This window comes from Diadema antillarum, unplaced genomic scaffold, assembly GCF_040938485.1.
Source record: "Diadema antillarum isolate AM-2024a unplaced genomic scaffold, OU_Dant_1.0 seq00000217_RagTag, whole genome shotgun sequence".
In the NCBI taxonomy this organism is placed as follows: domain Eukaryota; kingdom Metazoa; phylum Echinodermata; class Echinoidea; order Diadematoida; family Diadematidae; genus Diadema; species Diadema antillarum.
Window position 1 is genome coordinate 1,480,792 of NW_027271272.1, and position 19,198 is coordinate 1,499,989.

Below are 19,198 nucleotides of genomic sequence, written 5' to 3' on the forward strand. Positions count from 1 at the left end.
CCGTATGAGGGCGTGACACCCGAGGATTGCGATACGCCGAGAACTGCGATACCCGAGAAAAAAGTCCTTCGTTGGGCGCGCAGTCTCTCGAATATCGCAATCAGAAAGTTTGCGCCCTCTCTTGGCACCAAGGAAAAGGGGACGGAGCCCAGACTAGCGTCACACTGGACGAAGTCGTTCGGAATTCTATTACGTAATACTCGTATAAGTCTTCAGAGGTTAGCATTTCCCAGGTGTTTAAGGCAGTGAAGTCAAAGTAGGTAAATATTCCAGGCAGTCCCAGTTGGCTATAAATACCTGTGTCAGCGAGCAGTAAGCATCTTTTTCAAGTGTGACGGCAGTGAATTATACCAGGGAGGTGAGACACCTCCCTGATTACATACATATCAAACTCCAATGTCTAGTGATCGGGAAGACGACGCTACCTCTCGGCCCCCATCCCCGCGGGGAGATCAGGGCATGGAAGGCCGCCTTGAAGCTCAACTAGAGATACTCTCCCGCTTCATGGATAGGGCGGCGGCACACCGTGGTAATGACAAACGGCATGCGAGACATGCCAGCTGGTGCAGGAGAGCTTCTCCTCCCGGCGATTAGTCCGGACATGCGAGCCATGTCCGCGGGGACAGGGGCGCTGCCTCGCCCATCGAAGACTTCAGCGAGCTAGCCAGGTTCCATCCCCATCGGCAGCTCATCAGACGACGATATTCTCATGTCAGCCTCCTTCCCGGCAAAACTGATTGCGTTATCCTGTATGGGTGGCCTTGACTCTCCCCTTGTGGTTATGGTCATTTTGACAACCGAATTGATCCGGATGCCATGCCCTTGCAGCCAAACTCTTTCAAAGCCTGGTACCAAATTTGATTTTAACTGAAATTCTGATTTTATTTGGGCCAAATTTAAGAATTGGCTGATTTGCTAATGAAGGCAGTCACACTGCCACATCAGAAGGTAAGTCTCTATAAAATCGCGAAGCAAATGCTCAATTGCCATCGAATGCCAAGCAGTTCTCACACCAAAGATCGAGAGCAAAATTTGGGCGATCCTCCTTCACGAGGCCATGGGTCTTGTGAGCTCCCAACTTCTACAACAAAATGTAGTGAAGGGACTTCTATCACATAGATAAATCCTTTCTGAAATTCACAGATCATGCACGGATAATCATCCATGCAATTGACACAACGAGAATATTAACAACTCATGTCACCATCGATGGCCTGACACTCCCGGGCTTTGCTTATCGTATTATCTGAGCATGCACCATCGAGGTATCTTGAAACCCCTTCTCAACCCTTCTCAACAACACTTGCGCAGCAAGTCGATTCCACTTGGTAGAAAGTTGTTCAGAAAGACATCTGAGAAAAATCGACAAGGGTGAGTGCCACATAAGCATACATCGTGTGTCATGAATGTCTCTACGCAAGCCAGCAAAAAAACAAACAAACAAACAAACAAACAAACAAACAAAAAGGATGAGTACTGTCCAAAACCGTTCAGTGCTGGAAATCTCAAGCTTTCCAAAGATGACTGGTCAAAATAATTCCCGAGCCTTGGATATTGGCCACAATATTTGGCTATGAAACCAATGATTTCATTTCAACCCCATACCAATAAATTTTTCCTCTACAAAGTGTACATTCTGGAGGAAAAGGCAACCCATGAAGAATTGTCTCCGAAGATTCTCGCAAAGCAAGCTATTAGAGAGATTCCTCACATGGCGTATCAACTCTATTCTAGCGCTACCAAAGACTGGCGGTCTAAGTCCAATCATAAATTTGAAAAACTTGAACAAATTTGTAAGATACGAACACTTGAGAGTGGAACAGTTTCACTTGATTACGGCCTCAATTTTGCCCCTCCAAAGGGTGCATATTTTTATAGGTATCCATTCACCTTGTTCACAAAGCATAGTCTTTCGAATGGAAATACAACTGTAGTATTTTTACTGCATTCCTTCAGTGCCTTCCATCTGGACTTAATTCGACCCCAATGCACAGAATTTCCTTAGAAACCTGTCTTTGCCTCGGTGAGGAGTAGTGGCATTAGAACAATCACCTATTTCGATGATATCCATATTCTTTCTCACACCAGAGAAGAGTGTCTTGACAAAGCCAATTTTATGATCAACTTGTCACCCTTAAAGAGCTTCAGTAAGGATTTCGACAAATCCAGTTTCAACCCAAAGCACGTCGAGACCTTCCTTGGTTCTCATATCAATTCCCAGCAAATGATTTTCAGTTTTTTCCTCAGAACAGGATTGACAAGGTTACTGCCCTTGGAAATTCAATCTTGTATGGCAACGAAACCAAATTTCGGGATTTTAATGCCTTCCACAAAGAAATTTACATTCTCGTCACTTGGGACTAGAAAAAATAAATCAACTAATGCTCTGCGTAAAGCAGAAGATGACTTCGACACGAAGTTTGGTTTCGTTATCTAGTCATGCGATACAAAACATTCCTTGGTGGTGGCTGTCTCGCAAGACAAAGAATTATTTTCCATCTTCATTAGCATGATAATTTCAAGCGATGCATGCATCTCAGCATGGAGAGAAGTTAATTCTGAACAATGATAATTCCTTTGCTCAGAGAGTCTGGAGTGCCAAACAGAATTCCCCGCATAGCAATGTGTGTGAACCTCTTGCAATTCAGAATGGTCTTGAAGCCCTGTGCGGCTCGTGTACAAAAATTGTGCTTATTCATAATTCGGTCAGACATTTCTACAGCTATAGTAGCATACCTGACCCGAACGAATTCACGGCCAACATTGGAATTGGTGTCTAGCAATTGGATATCAGCTTCACATTCAACAGATGTAGATAATTCTGAAGTTTTCTGCTTGTCTCGCAGAGACATGAACAACTTATTACTATTTTACATGTTTTTCACCACGTAATCCACAAACTCTACATATAGACTAACAAAAATCCTCATGTCAAATGGAAGCCAAGTTTTATTGCCCTGAATTTTGATGCCTTTTTTTCCTTACCCTAGAACGTTTTCAGTCCTCCACAAGCTTCAACTGAACAAGGTGACCTGAGCAATCCTCACTGCCCCAATGGTGGCGGCAGCCATGAGTCTCATTATCGCTCGAAATGCGAATAGGGCTCACACCCATAAATATTTCCCCATAGGGATGTGTGTTAAAAATCAAATTTCAAAAAATTCTGTAAAACAGCTGGGAGAAATGAGGTGTTTCAGCTTCACTAACCTGGATAAGTTAGATATACCCTTTCATCCATCAAATGATCGGGGTGGATAATTCAGTTCAAATTCTGTCCAGGGGTCCGCAAAGCCAGACTACGAGTTCTTATCACTCAAAAAATCACCCATTTTCCGTACACGTAGCCAATGAAATATAGTCCCCTCAAATTCCACCAGAAAAGCTTTCATCCTCCAACCAAAATGTAATTTGTAGAGGAATTCATACTCAATATCTACAGCTATTCAGTTTTTTGCCAAACTACATCATTGATTTTTAATCAATTTTTTTCTTCATTTATTTTGGTATCTTTGGTACGAATTTGTGAAGGGGCCTGGGGCATTCCCTTGTATTTACGGGTGTGAGCCCTATAGTGGAGGTCATATTTCTCATTTGACTTTTAAACATCATAAATGTGTTTTTGATGAGATTTGGACCTACATCATATGGGAAATTACACATTCAAGGGTCATAAAGCTTCTCAAAGGGACATTTTTGAAACTCATGCCCTTTGAGGTTTTTAAAAAAAATTAAAAATGTAGTGTGGATCAGTTCTTCATAAGATGAATATCTAGAGGCAGGCAGTAATCTTTGATTATGGGGGTGTCATCATCACATTATTGCCTACAAAATACTTGAAAAGACTCTGTTTTGTCAAACAGACTAACTTTATGAAGTTTGACCTGTTTCAGTGGTAGCCAAACAAAGAAATACATTAAAATAACACAGTCATTCAAAGTTGTGTGATACTGATGCCTGCTATGTACAAAGATCTATCTATATCACAACAACATAATAAGAAAACAAATTGTAGCCAAACAGAGTTGGGGGGGGGGTAGAGGAGAGAGGTGGGGGGGGGTAGGAAGGGGAAGGGGGGAGGGAGGAAGAGATCTGACACAATAGATCAACATAAACCAGCAGAGTTTGTATGGGATGAATACTTCCCATAGACTTGTGTGCATTGCATGCATCCTCTATAGTGGAGGTCATATTTCTCATTTGACTTTTAAACATCATAAATGTGTTTTTGATGAGATTTGGACCTACATCATATGGGAAATTACACATTCAAGGGTCATAAAGCTTCTCAAAGGGACATTTTTGAAACTCATGCCCTTTGAGGTTTTTAAAAAAATTAAAAGTGTAGTGTGGATCAGTTCTTCATAAGATGAATACCTAGAGGCAGGCAGTAATCTTTGATTATGGGGGTGTCATCATCACATTATTGCCTACAAAATACTTGAAAAGACTCTGTTTTGTCAAACAGACTAACTTTATGAAGTTTGACCTGTTTCAGTGGTAGCCAAACAAAGAAATACATTAAAATAACACAGTCATTCAAAGTTGTGTGATACTGATGCCTGCTATGTACAAAGATCTATCTATACCACAACAACATAATAAGAAAACAAATTGTAGCCAAACAGAGTTGGGGGGGGGGGAGGGTAGAGGAGAGAGGTGGGGGGGGGGGGGTAGGAAGGGGAAGGGGGGAGGGAGGAAGAGATCTGACACAATAGATCAACATAAACCAGCAGAGTTTGTATGGGATGAATACTTCCCATAGACTTGTGTGCATTGCATGCATCCTCTATAGGGCTCACACCCATAAATATTTCCCCATAGGGATGTGTGTTAAAAATCAAATTTCAAAAAATTCTGTAAAACAGCTGGGAGAAATGAGGTGTTTCAGCTTCACTAACCTGGATAAGTTAGATATACCCTTTCATCCATCAAATGATCGGGGTGGATAATTCAGTTCAAATTCTGTCCAGGGGTCCGCAAAGCCAGACTACGAGTTCTTATCACTCAAAAAATCACCCATTTTCCGTACACGTACCCAATGAAATATAGTCCCCTCAAATTCCACCAGAAAAGCTTTCATCCTCCAACCAAAATGCAATTTGTAGAGGAATTCATACTCAATATCTACAGCTATTCAGTTTTTTGCCAAACTACATCATTGATTTTTAATCAATTTTTTTCTTCATTTATTTTGGTATCTTTGGTACGAATTTGTGAAGGGGCCTGGGGCATTCCCTTGTATTTACGGGTGTGAGCCCAATAGCCCCACCTCTATTACTCCACGAGAAAATTCTTGCCCCACACCCTCACCCACCGACGAGCCTCCAGCTCACACTAGCCGCCTGCATGGGTGCTCTCTGCTAGCGATGACAAGTGGCAGACACATCGCAGCACATTGCAAAGCTCCTTTCATCATTATGGCGAGACAATACCAATAAACAAAACAAATGAGGGTGCTTGAAGACTGTAGCAATGTCCGTATTCTGAACAATCTTGTGATCCTTTTTAACCCATCTACAGAACACGTTGTCAACATTCTAATCCTATAGCATAGCTTTTCAACAAAGCCCACTCCACGATTAATTCATAGACCTGCTCGGTTTTCCATACTACCTGAAACCGAGAGCTATGACATAGGCAAACAGCCCCCATAGTCAGACTTATGAAGGGCGTATCTAACTCCGACCCTCGCAAGCCTAAATACAACAAGACTTGGGATGTTTCAATTGCTTTGAATCACTTTTTATCGTTTCAAGACACCTATGAACTATAGATTCCTTCAGTGCCTCGAGCCAAAAACAATTTTCCTAGCTCGTTTCGGCAAAACGTACACAAATTTAATGCTGAGATATCTAGTTCTTATGACATTACCGGAAGATGAGGCCACGTTTGCACATTAGAGATATGAAAGGTATATCTCTAACCAGGTTATTAAAGTGCCTTCTTTTACCTCCAACCCTAAACGCTTGTGTTCCGATCAACTCTTCACGAGTATAAATGCACAGAACATCTCCAACGAGCAAGTTCAGAAAGCAAACTCATAATTTCTCCGAAACATCCCAACAAATCGGTGACGACAAGCATCTTGGAGCGGAGGCTGAAAGCCAGTCCCTCGCAGCTGCTTGTATAAACACTATAACTAATATACTGTCAATAGCTGTACGTATACATCCCTGTACACTGTACTGACTGCTGCATACAATTAGGTATGAATGTATTGTTGCTATGGAAACATGTACCGAGTTTGTTCTGTCTTCGAGATCAGTATGAAAGGACGTACCTCGTGTTCACGTACATAAGGATTTGGGAGCACAGTCATCCCGCGTTCATCCCAGACTCTGGTCTGGTGAGACATCCAAGGATAATATGAAAGGGGTATCACATTCTCAGCTCATAGCTACAGCAGCGCCGCAACTTCTAAACTTTCGCGCATGGAGTATAAAGGTCTTAACGAAATCTTGTCTACAACTGACTTTACGAACGCTGGTACATTTTGAACCTTCTAACTTCTAATAATTGATTCCACATTAGTTCAACAATTCTCAGTTCTGCTGAGTTAGAAAGATACATGTAAATTGTGATAGTATGTGTATACCTGTATATTAGCATCTCAATTAAGAACGATGTCCTAATACGAGTCAGATAAGACACAAGACCATAAATCACGTTACGTTGTGCATTGGAAAATGGCGACACATTATTCTGCCACTCGTTTAGGAGATTCGGTCCGCCAAACTGATGAATTTAAACTCTAATATCAACCCAAAATGCAATGGACTTGCCTCTAATTATTGCTGCAATATTACTAGGCCGAGTATGAACTGGTTAATGTCTAATTCTTCCTTCAAATGTACATGAATTAAGGAACATGATTATGATTATGTCTTGATTGGAAAATCGGTACAAGAGGTCCATTGTATTTGATTTGTCTGTGCGCTGTCATGCTTAATCCTGCCCCAGTTAAAGCACGCAAGGTATCAAAATGATATCATACTCAAAACCTATATGCCTTGCACCTTATACTAGTATGTTCTTAAGCAAACTTTGCTCGAGTTCTTCTCCTGTTTGCGACAATGTGTGTCACCATCGATAGACACTCTCTATGCATGAGGAGTCATGACCAAAGTTTCAACCTTGTTGTGAAAACTGTCCATCAACCTTCTTGTCCTCTTGCCCTCACTCATGTCGCTAGACTGACTTCTGTACGTAACTTTGAACATGCTAACCTCTGAAGACTTATACGAGTATTACGTAATAGAATTCCTAACTTATACAAGTAATAAGAAGTATAATTAGAATTCTATTAGTAATAATGAAGTATAAGTCGAAGAGGTTCCTACCCAGCATCTCATTTAATCGATACTCTTCAGTTCTGAACCCTCCCTTTCCAACACTGTACAGAAGTCAAAACTGGTGGGCCCTACTTTATGCTGATGTTCTGCATAATTGCTTGACATGAGATGTCCATACGTATAAGAATGCTCCGTGTCTTTGGAACAGCAATGATTGTGCTTTATTTATTGCTTGTCTGTATGATGAGAAGGACCAGTGAGCTAATTGTCTGCATTGCACCCAATACTGCATGGTGTTGCTGGTCTGTCTATTTAAAGCCGTATTCTCTTTGAAAAGATGCTTACTGCTCGCTGACACGGGTATTTATAGCCAACTGGGACTGCCTGGAATTTTTACCTACTTTGAATTTCATTATGTGACTTCACTGCCTTAAACACCTGGGAAATGCTAACCTCTTCGACTTATACTTCATTATTACTAATAGAATTCTAATCATACTTCTTATTACTTGTATAATTTAGGAAGTATACTCCTGAAATGGCGCCATCACAGGTGAGGAATGGATTTTGGGTGATTTGGTTGTGGGGAGGGGAGTGAGAGAGTAGGAAATTTTTTTTTTTTTTTTTTAACATCGTCTTTTGCCTCTCCTTGAACCTTTTCTTTTCATTATTGATAAAACTCTTCCCTTATTTATTGTTGCCCGACATAGACATACCCCTTGCCCCCCCCCTTCTCTCTTGCTGACTAAACATATAACGCCACAAACAAATCACCTAAAAGAACTTTTCTCAATTTTCTAGCCAGAATGTTATGTGAAAAAAGCAGCTAGATTAAGAAATATCGGCAGTGTGTGAAATAATATATCAAATGCAAACATACACAACACACACACACACACACACACACACACACAATATTGTATGTAATTGATTGATATCAAGGCTCGATACTAACATTTTATAGTATATGTTTATACTATACAAATACTAAGGACAAGCTTTGTCCGAAATATGTGTTAGATATATTTCAATTCAAAATCTTCAGCTATAACGTAAGGAATTCATCCTTCAATTTTTGTGTTACCTTTGTGTGCGTGTGACTTTTGACATATTCTTGATCAATACATTGAAATTAGTTACCATGGGAACTGAAACAAAAACGAACGTTTATAAGCTTTAAAAATGCACTCGACCGAAATTGTTAATAAATTCTTTTCTCAGTCTTTTTTCCTTTGCATGCGCTTCTCTCTCATCATCTCCTCCTCTCTCTCCCTCTCTCTCGTTCTGTCACTCTCTCTCTCCCTTTCTCCTGAACTCTCCTTCGTGTTTTGTATCTTTCATTTTAAACTACGGCGATCGCTGTATTTATATAGTAATTGTACATGATTATCTTTGATTGATCATGTTTGTTTCTGTCGAGATGTGTGCCGTAGTTTCGTCACCATGTCTTTTTTCTGTTTTCTATGTTTTGTTGTTTTTCATATATGAGTTTTGTTTTTCATTTCTGTATTATTTATGTTGTATTTTATCCGCACGGACCTGCAGAAGAACAGTCTCCGGACTGAAGTATGTTGCCCTGCTTAAACAAATGAATGAAATGAAATGAAATGTTAGGTAAATTCATATATAAATATGAATATATATAATAATATATTTTAATATACCGGTATGAATATAATAATAATGTATTAAAACTTAGAATACAATGTGCAAGCCTCAAAAGCCCTTTTTACAATTGTGTTTCTTAACCCCGGACTTTCTCTGACCCAGGACTATCGTTAGTCCCGTACCAATTTTTTTCAGCTTTTTACACTGGCCAATTAGTCCCGTACTATCTCTTGTCCGGGGCTAAGGAGAAAAGTGACCTTTTTACACTCGTATTTCTTAGCCCCGGACTTTCCAAACTACATGAATATTCATGATTACGCTGTGCACTGTACACGTACACGCACGCACCGGCAGCACTTAATTACCTCGTTTCTGATTGGTCAGTGGAGGTCGGACTTCGTCTCCGTCGCTTAGCCCCGGATTATTTTTTCGTTCTGTTTACACTCACTTCCTTGGCACCGCAATTGCGGTGCTAACCCTGCTATATTGCAGGGCCAGATAGTACCGGACTATCGGTGGGGCTAGCCCACTTTGGCAAAAACGAGTGTAAACAGAAAGTGGGCTAAGGATAATCCCGTACCAACGGTGGAGCTAAGGGGGGGGGGGGGGGGGGGGCTTAGCAAAAATTTACAAGTGTAAAAAGCCCTTAACAATGGATACTTATTAAATTCACAGGAAAGCGAGGACACATACTGCCCTAAGCCTTCCAGGGAACTGAGGACAAAATAGTGTATTAACCTTCCTATGGAACTGAGGACACATACTCAGTAACCGCTAACCTTCCCGGGCACCGTGGAAATTTACTGTACTAAATTTCGTACCGGAAGCCAAGGGCACAATACCGCGTTACCACACTTGTGTCCTCTGTTCAACGGGAAGGTGAATGTAGTATGTGCAAGAGATTACAGGAGTATCCCAGATAACAATTTCCGAATGTTTCCGAAACATTCCAAGTTCGTTATTACACTGGACGTTTTGTCAAAACGTTTTCAAAACGTCTTTTTGTGGAAGGTTTCGACATATTTAAAACGCTTAAAACGGACGTTAAAAACGTAAAACCTTTTAAAATTTGTAAAGACCTACTGAAAACTTTTTGGACGTTATAGATGTCGGAAAACCTTTTAAGAATATTCAAAATGTTTTATGGAAGTTCTGCGGACGACCAGAAAACCTTTAAAAACTAGACCGTTCCAGAAAAGCTTTAAGACTGTCTAAAAAGTCTTCTGACCCTTTCTAGAACGTCTAAAAACGTTTTAAGAAACGTTTCATAAATATTAGAAAGCTTGCAAGACAAAAAGTCTTACAACTTTTCAGTCATGTCTATAATTTCATATAAACGTTTTCAGAACGTTCAACGAACCACATTTTTTTAAAAACATTTAGGTTGCAACTGATTGACAAATTGCCCTACATCGACGTAAATAAGCACTGAATTGATCAGTGTTTTTTTTTAGTAGTAGCCATGATAAAAAATCATGGGCGTACGTACTCGAGCAGGATTCGAACCTACGACCTCCTGATCACCGGACAGGCGTCATCTCCACTAGACCACCGAGCTTTCGCCCGAAAGCAAGTGTTGGTTCTAATCCTTATAGCATGCAGCGGGTACTGCTTTGTTATTCAAATTCAAGAATTTCTTCCGTCGAGATGTTTTCATTGCAACTGATTGACAAATTGCCCTACATCGACGTAAATAAGCACTGAATTGATCAGTGTTTTTTTAGTAGTCGCCATGATAAAAAAAACATGGGCGTACATACTCGAGCAGGATTCGAACCTACGACCTCCTGATCACCGGACAGGCGTCATCTCCACTAGACCACCGAGCTTTCGCTCGAAAGCAAGTGTTGGTTCTAATCCTTATAGCATGCAGCGGGTACTGCTGTGTTATTCAAATTCAAGAATTTCTTCCGTCGAGATGTTTTCATTACTACTAAAAAAACACTGATCAATTCAGTGCTTATTTACGTGCATGCATAGATTCTTCACAGGTGAACTTGTTAAGCGGGTGGTATTGTAATGGAATTACACTGCTACATTTCTGAAATATGTGAGGCTTTGATGTCATCAACACTGTTCAGTGTAATTTGTTTAAGATTTTCATTTTATTGGTTTCTCTGCTCAAGGGCAACAATAAATTCCACGAATCTACATATGGAGCTGTTGATTTATGTACTACGTGATGTGAAATTATGAAAATCGTCCGGAATGCCCCTTTAAACAGGCCCAATCTGAGATTAAAGTACCCTAATCGTAATTTTATATAATCCTATCCTAACCTCTTCCTAATATCCTAACACCTTAACCTACCTACAACCTAGGCCTATTCCTATAGCTGATGTATCGAATCACATTCTTTTTATACCGGCAAAAAATGTTGTAATGCGTGAAGACATGGTTGCGAAAATTAAATCACACATACCTTCATTACGACTATCAAAAAATGAAAATACCTCTTCATTACAAGATTCGAAATTGTGAATAAATACACAATACCATAAGTACAATTTTTAACGCAGTTAAAGAGTTGATTCAAGCATAAATACTTTAGATTTGTCTTTTATCTATTTCCACTAGTTTTCAAATTTTGAATTTTTATCTTGAATATTCATAAACAAGCATGAATATTCATGATATAGAAGCCAATAGAAGACGTTTTTAAACGTTCATTAAAGACGAAAACGTTGTTGTTGTTGTTGTTTTAAAGAACGAAAGAGAGAGAGAGAAATGGGGCCCTATACAAATATTTTGCCCCAGATAGCACTTATAACATAAAATAAACATTATAGATCTTAAAGAGATATAAACAAGAATATTGAATGTATACCAAGTCTCCTCGAGGGAGCTCATACCGTCTCCACGAGGGAGCTCATATTGTCTCCACAAAGGAGCTCATAAAGTCTCCACGAGGGAGCTCATATTGTCTCCATAAAGGAGCTCATTACGTTTCCACGAGGGAGCTCATAATGTATTGATGAATACCTCATATTCTTCAAACAAACTCAAATAACTACACAATACACGCGCGCGTGTACCGCACACTAACTCATCCACGTGCACACACTCAACCACATACATACACCTCCAACCACGCACAGACATACCCATATCATGGTTCAACCCAAAACAATATACAGTATTTAAATAGAGCACACACACAATGATATGTTTTACAAAATAGATAAAATTACTATAACTGTATCATTATTTCGAAAGAAAGAAGAAAAAATTACTATGTTTTGCTACGAAAACGTAGCAGACGTAATAAAAACGTTTTGTGGACGTTTATAAATGAAGACGACGTAGCAGACATAGTAAAAAAGTTTTGTAACGTCCATCGTATGGAACCTAAAATGCAAAGAAACAAACAAAAAACGTTCATGAAACGTTCTAAAACGTTATGTGTTTGTTGGGATAATATGAATCCTCGATTCCGTACGAAACTTGGTACAATAGTTGTCTTCTGTTCCCAAGGAAGGTTACGCCAGTATCTTGTCTAGATCATAGAAAGACATTGCCCCTCCTTCCATGTTTCTCTGAGGATTGGTACTCGTGAGGAATATAAAACAAATAAGCACTGTGGATATATCATACAAGGTGGTATTACCGGACAACATTGTAATTCCTGGTAATGGTGAATGGTAATCACTGCATAATAATGAAATTCAATACACGCGGGACTTTCTATTATCGAGCGTTGTATGGGCCAAAATCACCACAAATGCGACATAAACATGTAGAGATGTTAGGACATTCACATTTCACCTCAAATTTAGAAGATGTCGAATGTCACAAGATCTTATCGGGTGATTGTTCGAAATGTTCGTGTTAGACGTTTTACCGTACAATACGAAATTTGATCCTCATTTGCAGATTTTCTCTTAGGCGTCCGCTCGGTAGGAATGTGTACGGTGACTCCTGGGTATGAATTGCGTGATTCTGGTGCAAGGACAAAAGAACGTCGATTATTCCATTATGAAAATCGTGTCCGGAATTATAATGCTATTTTACGACACGCTATACGAACTGTTTTGAAAGGGTTTAACGTGAAGCTATTTGAAGTAATGATTTACATAATTTTGTAAAATTCGTAATTTCCAGGACCTTGTGAACATCCAGTGTTGTTTCTGGCCAAAATTTCATACTCTCAGTACGGAATTGCGAGCCACAAACAAAACAAAACAAAACAAAGAACAATCCTACAATGTTTGTTTTTTTTCGGCTCGAGGAAACTGTGAGCATTCAGAGGCATGAATAGTGACTTTCCCTCGAAGTAGATCTGCGTCATACCCTTGGTAGATACAGTAGTCAGTTTGCTATAAATTGTTCTGGGGAAAGTTGCTATTATCTATACCTCGTCACTAACTCATAGGTCTTGCTAAACCCTGGAACGTTATCGTATAAAAAGTTACATGTATTTGTATAAATGTGTACACCTTGTATGACATACGACTTTGAGAGCTATAAAATCTTACTCTAGAATAAAAAGATTACTACTTAAAGCAAGATGAATGTGCCAGAATTGTACGACCGCAAACATTTGGTACTTCCGAAAACTCCAACAATGTGTTTTCCTTTCTTCTTTGTCTATTTTGCAGAGCAACAACTCAACGGAATAGCTCGCTCAGCGCTCCTCAAGAATGATTTCGTAGGTCTTGGGCAGGAGCGTGGTGAGGCGATGACCAAAGCCATAGTCTGGGACAGTGCCGGGGGGAAAGGTAACCTTGAATCGCTGGAGGACGTTCGTGAAGAAGAGGAACATTTCCATCTTGGCCAACTGCTCACCTAGACACACCCGACGAGCTGAAAACAGATTTGAAATGGTCAAGACATCAGTCCCATCATGGCGATGACGACATTGATGCCGACGATGAAACCATGACGACGATGAGAACGGAAAAGAATAGATCGACTATAGCTGATTGAATTACACTGTAGTCATTGATCTTTGGCTAAAGCAAATTTGCCATATTTGCTGTCTACCGTCGACATTCTGAACTGATATATACAATTAGTGCCACTAATCTTCATGACTATTTCATGATGGAACGGTTTAAAGTGCATGATAGGGGTTTTTTCCATAGCAGAATACTATTCAGTATGAACAATGTATTGCTAAATACCATGTACAAAGAATCTGAAGTTACTCAATATTAGAGAAGCTTCATCGGTTCCAAACAAAAAGGAAGATGATGATTGCCTGACATGCAAAGATTCCATAGAAGTAATGGGTGATAAATAGAAATTTTGAACAGTGAAGAAAATAGAAATCATGTACAGTGATGAAATGAGCGGTGAAAGTACTTGCTGGACATAGACAACAGCAGGAAAACAAAACAAGCTATCCTAGTAAAGCCCTACTCTCCGGATCAAATCTTCTGTAATTAACCAGCTTGTTTGATTTTACTATATTTCTTTGGATTGCATTGCACCATCAAAACCAATACATGAAGAGATGGGATGAAAGCAGGTATATAACCCTTCAAAAAACCAACATAATCATATTCAGTAAAACTCACCAACACCGAACGGTAAATACGCTTCGTGCTTGACGACTTCCTTGCCGTCTTCTGACAGGAAGCGCTCTGGTCGGAACACTTCCGGGTCACCCCAAATTTTGGGGTCGTGGTGGATGTAGAGTATGTTGATCCCGATGTTGGTGCCCTTCGGAATGACGTATTCGCGGACCTTAATGTCCATCGTGCATCGATGTGGGACTCCACTGGGTGCGATGGGGCGGAACCGTAACACCTCCATTAAGGTGGCCTCTGTGTAAGGCATACTGGTGCGATCCTCATACTCGGGTGTCCTCGAGTGGCCAACAACGTCATTAATTTCAGATAAAATCTGCGACGAAACAAAGTGGTGGCATTTCCAAAAAAAAAAAATACAATGTCAATTTCACGCAGCAACAAATAATGGCATGATAAACCCTATTACGTGACAAAGGAAATACCTTCATGGTTGCATTCCCTGAAAGGGGAGTACATGCGTAGCAGGGCAATTATCCCCGAGGGCAATTACCACCCCCCCCCCCCCCCGGCTAAATAGAGTTTGGGTTTAATAGGGTTAGGATTTGGTTCAGGAGTAGGGTTAAGGTAAGAGTCAGGGGAAGGGTCCAAGGGTTATTCCATTTTTGAATGTGTAGAATATTGTTGATTGAATAAAGGAATTCTCCTAAAAGTTAAAGGGCGCTGCTGCACCCTGCGACTGATTCGTACTATTCTAAAATTGGAATCCTTCGTCTAACTTGCTCTTCCAAGTCTGACTTCTAATTCGTGGTCTTCATCGATGTCCTCGGTCAGTATGATCTTTCATGAATCTCTAACGGAACGCAGACATTAACGCCTACACAAATTCTCTTCGGTCAGTTAAAGCGTGCACAGTACAACGTATTGGACCTGCCATCAATCTTCAGAAGAAGCTCGTGTTACTGGAGTGAAACAGCCCTAAACTTTCTCACCTTCTCTTGGATTTCAGGATACCCAGCGATGAAGAGAAATGCCCACAGCAGTGTCGTCGACGTAGTCTCCGTTCCAGCCAGGAAGAGATCGAATACCAGCGCCCACGCCTTCTCCATCCCAAACTCGCTCTTCTCTCCGAATTCCTGGGCACGCTGTACCTCCAACAGGTACATGTCGATGACGTCTCTGACGTCATTGGGGTCAAAGTTCTTCTCGTGCTCCCGGATCTCGTCCTGCAGGTGCTTCTTGACTTCAAGGAGGTTTCTTCGCCGCTCGTTCATGAAGAAGACAGGCAGGTTGGACAGGACACCTGGGTCCTCGGCCACGAAGTAGTTGATCCGCCTAATCATCTCCTTGAACTTCGGATCGGAGTACTCGAAGCGGTGCCCGAAAGTGATGGCGCAGATGATGTTGGAAATAGCGTTGTTGAGCACGAGGGCGGGGTTAAGGGGAGAGCCGTTGTAACCTGCCATGGTCTCGGCCAGAATGTGGGCCTCCTGATTGATGCTGTGCTGTAAGCTCTTCTTGCCCATGCCGAAGTTACGGAGCGCTGCCAGCCCGAATCGACGGTGGTCAACCCATTCTTGGCCATTGGAAAATATGATTCCACCTGAAATAGAAGCACAGGTCATGAGTACACGAGAAGGGTGATAGTCGTCCAAAAGTACAGTAAGTCGAAACTGTATTCACACTTTGGTCATATGCACATCTTTGAATAAGATCATCATATTCATCACCATCAAGTATTTAATCATTATCATTGTCCCTACCGTAAATATCTTTCACCAATACTGTCCTTTTTCGAGATCGAAAGAGAACAAGATTGCTTTGTATAGCCAGAATTAATCTCGAAAAATGAAAAGCATTCCCAACAAGCTATTGATCATACCTTTATAGTTTGTTACAGCCTTTAACTCCCAGAATTCCTCTCTTTCACTACTGACGTCTGCCCGTCTGATCAAAACGTCCTTCACCAACTCCAGACTGGCCAGGAACACGTAGTCCTCATCTCCGTTGGATAAATAGACTATGTCACCGTACCTAGTGATGGACGGGAAAAATGCAACACTTTTTAGTTGCAAATGTTCTCCACCTCCCCTTTGTTTTGATTTAAACCCATCAAACATTCTGCTGCATATGGATTCACCAATTTGAACTTAGACAAACTCGTCCACTGCATTTAATAACCCGTATGTCTGGGGTGGTAGATTATAATAGACATTTTCTTGTGAATGATGTCACATACGGGAGAAAAAAAACCACTAATTTCATTACTGTAGCTGTTTGGCAATGGGCTAAGCTCGTTTGCCCCCCCCCCCCCTCCCCCACAACAGCACACTATTGACTGCTTCCCCTGAGTTCAATGCGTCTTTGAAAAAATGCCCGTTGATCCTCTTCCATCTAAGCTCACGTACTTTTCTACACTATTCCTGCTTCCCAGTGCATTAATACAAATTTGTTATCACTTACTGTCTCGGATAAGCACAAGCGAGGGGAAAAAAATCTGTACCTGAAGGTAAAAGAGAAGAGATGCATTCTATCCAGCGTGACAAGTGTACGTTCATGATTTGGGCAGAGTGAAGCATGAGAAAAAAAAAAATTTTCAAATCGAATTTATTCATATGTATATATTTGAGGCGCATGTTAACATTATGTTTCACTCGCGTGAGAGGTTGTAGTCAGTAGTCAGAAACACAGATCCTATAACAGGAGATACCTGCAAATGTAGATCAAATATCATAAGACTGTTCCGACTCCAGTCCAGTGAAGACGCCGGATATGGTAGAATTTGCTTATTCATCACAACAATTTTGCTACCTGCCTTCCTTTACCACAATAAATCTGAGTAAGTCCTATATATAGGCATCGCAGGGATGATACATTGAGGGTTATTACCTAATACAGACCAAAAAAAGAAAAAAAAAACTTGTGAATGAAACAGTGAATGCGCCACTGTTAAGTTCTCTTATTCACCAAACTTATATCTCTATTTTTCGACTTGTTCGCGCTATATAAACTGCCAATAAGCACTCGAAAGTGCTTGAAAGGAATGAAACGCTATTCTTGCGGTCGGCTACACGTCACTTCCGGTTGACTGGAGTGAAAACAAACAGCTTGCAAGCGCTAAGCCTGCATAATGCGCATACTGCATGCTGTGCATGTGCGACGCGTATAATTTATGTGCAACTCTACGCAGACATGGGGACTGTTTTTCATATTCATTTTGTAATTTGTTCCATCATTCATGAGATACATGCATCATGTCTTGCCAGCAATATTCTAAAAATCTGGATCCTGTCGATCGATCGGTCCCGGTATTTTGCCAAGTTGAAGGCAGTCGGACAGGACCTGTGCCCGTATGAAATCGCGACAGGACTCTGGATCAACGACCCGACAAAATGGCCAGATGTGCAGTAGAACCTCTTTGAGTAGGCCCTACCCCGATATCTACGCTTACTTAGTACCTCATAGAAACTTCAGGTAGGTCTACAGGCGTAACGTTAGTACTGTAGTAGGCTTAGGGTAGGGCCTAATTTAGGGTAGGCCTAGGGCCTAATCCTGCCGCCCGCACAGCTACAGTAGTACAGCTTGCGCTAGCGCTATGCTCGCGGGGCGCCCCGGCAGAAAACACGTACAGCGTTTACCACTCCAGGCTCATGCGACTGTTTGTTTTCACTCCACCGCTACCCATGACCCCGTGACACGCAAAATACCCGGATGTCCGACCATGAAGATATTGACCGATTCTGTGCATGTGTATTTTTAGCATAGGCGCAGCCATACTGGGTGTAGCATCCGACCCCCCCTCCGCACTCCCCCACCCCTCTCCCTACATTAGCACGCGCGCAGAATGAAAAACTGCTTTAGCCAATGGGCGTCTCGTACTGAGTGCGCAAATGCTTGCTAGTGCGCGAACCTTTGTTACAAGTGCGTGATAAACATGTTGCCCGGGGGTGGGGGAGAGCAGGGGGGGGGGGGGTCGGCTGATACACACCGATACACCCACTATGGCTGCGCCCTGTGCCGTAAAATGTCTGCTGCCCTCAACGAACCCGAATCGGTCAATAGGTGAACAGGTCGGAAGCAAAAGATTTTTTTTTCCCTCTCCACCACACACTCGTTATAAACTCCATCTTTAGTCCATCCACATTGCATATCCATCTCTACCCCTGAACCAATGAGATTTTTCTCCTCTCCACAGGGGAAAAGCTCCTTGCCCGGAACTCGCTGACTTCTGTGAGCTTTAGACCTTTGACCCCTATGTCAAGGGTCAGATTGCATTGTCTCGTCTATGTTCCACGGCGTATACTTACTCCTCGTTGAGTTTCCTGATGAGTTCGATGGGGTTCTGGAACAGACGGGCGAGACCCGTAAGATAGTGGAGAGGCCAAGGGATCTTGATGGGCCCAGGAGGGAGGTTCAGCAGTTTCGATCCCGTCTGTTTCCGCATGATCAGCATGAGGAGGAGACTGACTACCACGCCCAAGATTATACTGCTGTATCCAACGTCGGATGCGACATCGACGAAGAAGCTGGCCATGTTAAGAATGATGTCAAGGTTCAGTCGATGGTTGTTATAACTACTCTAGGTAGTCGCTGGAATCAACACAGACAGATTGCAAAAATACATGAATGTAGAGATATCAAGGTGTAAACAGCAGTAGCAGAGAGTTATCAATACACATCAATACATCATGGGTGAACCTGAGGGTGACTGGAAAAGATTTAAAAAGTGAGAAGGAAGGACGAGAAAGAAAAAACAACACTTACTGTAAGTATAGATTATAGGTTTAGAACGGTCGATATCTTCTTCAACGCTTTTATCTTCAGCTC

The 19,198-nt window shown here is 41.4% G+C and overlaps 1 protein-coding gene across 1 annotated transcript; it reads right to left on the minus strand.

The window, feature by feature from the left end:
• Nucleotides 1-13,491: 13,491 nt before the first annotated feature.
• On the minus strand, nucleotides 13,492-18,913 carry LOC139729050 (cytochrome P450 2J4-like). The gene is made up of 5 exons (XM_071639975.1): nucleotides 18,679-18,913; nucleotides 16,254-16,405; nucleotides 15,364-15,974; nucleotides 14,420-14,747; nucleotides 13,492-13,703 (listed from the first exon to the last, which is right to left on the minus strand). Exons 1-5 carry the CDS (start codon nucleotides 18,903-18,905, stop codon nucleotides 13,525-13,527), a joined length of 1,497 nt encoding a protein of 498 aa, XP_071496076.1. The 5' UTR covers nucleotides 18,906-18,913; the 3' UTR covers nucleotides 13,492-13,524.
• Nucleotides 18,914-19,198: the final 285 nt, after the last annotated feature.

Bases quoted from the DNA above. Each gene is read 5' to 3' on its own strand.
- LOC139729050 (XM_071639975.1), bottom strand. From the start codon at position 18,905: ATGGCCAGCTTCTTCGTCGATGTCGCATCCGACGTTGGATACAGCAGT. The intron at 14,748-15,363 runs GTGAGAAAGTTT...GTTTCGTCGCAG, and splicing joins ATCCTGAAATCCAAGAGAAG to ATTTTATCTGAAATTAATGA. The intron at 13,704-14,419 runs GTGAGTTTTACT...ATCTGTTTTCAG, and splicing joins GTATTTACCGTTCGGTGTTG to CTCGTCGGGTGTGTCTAGGT.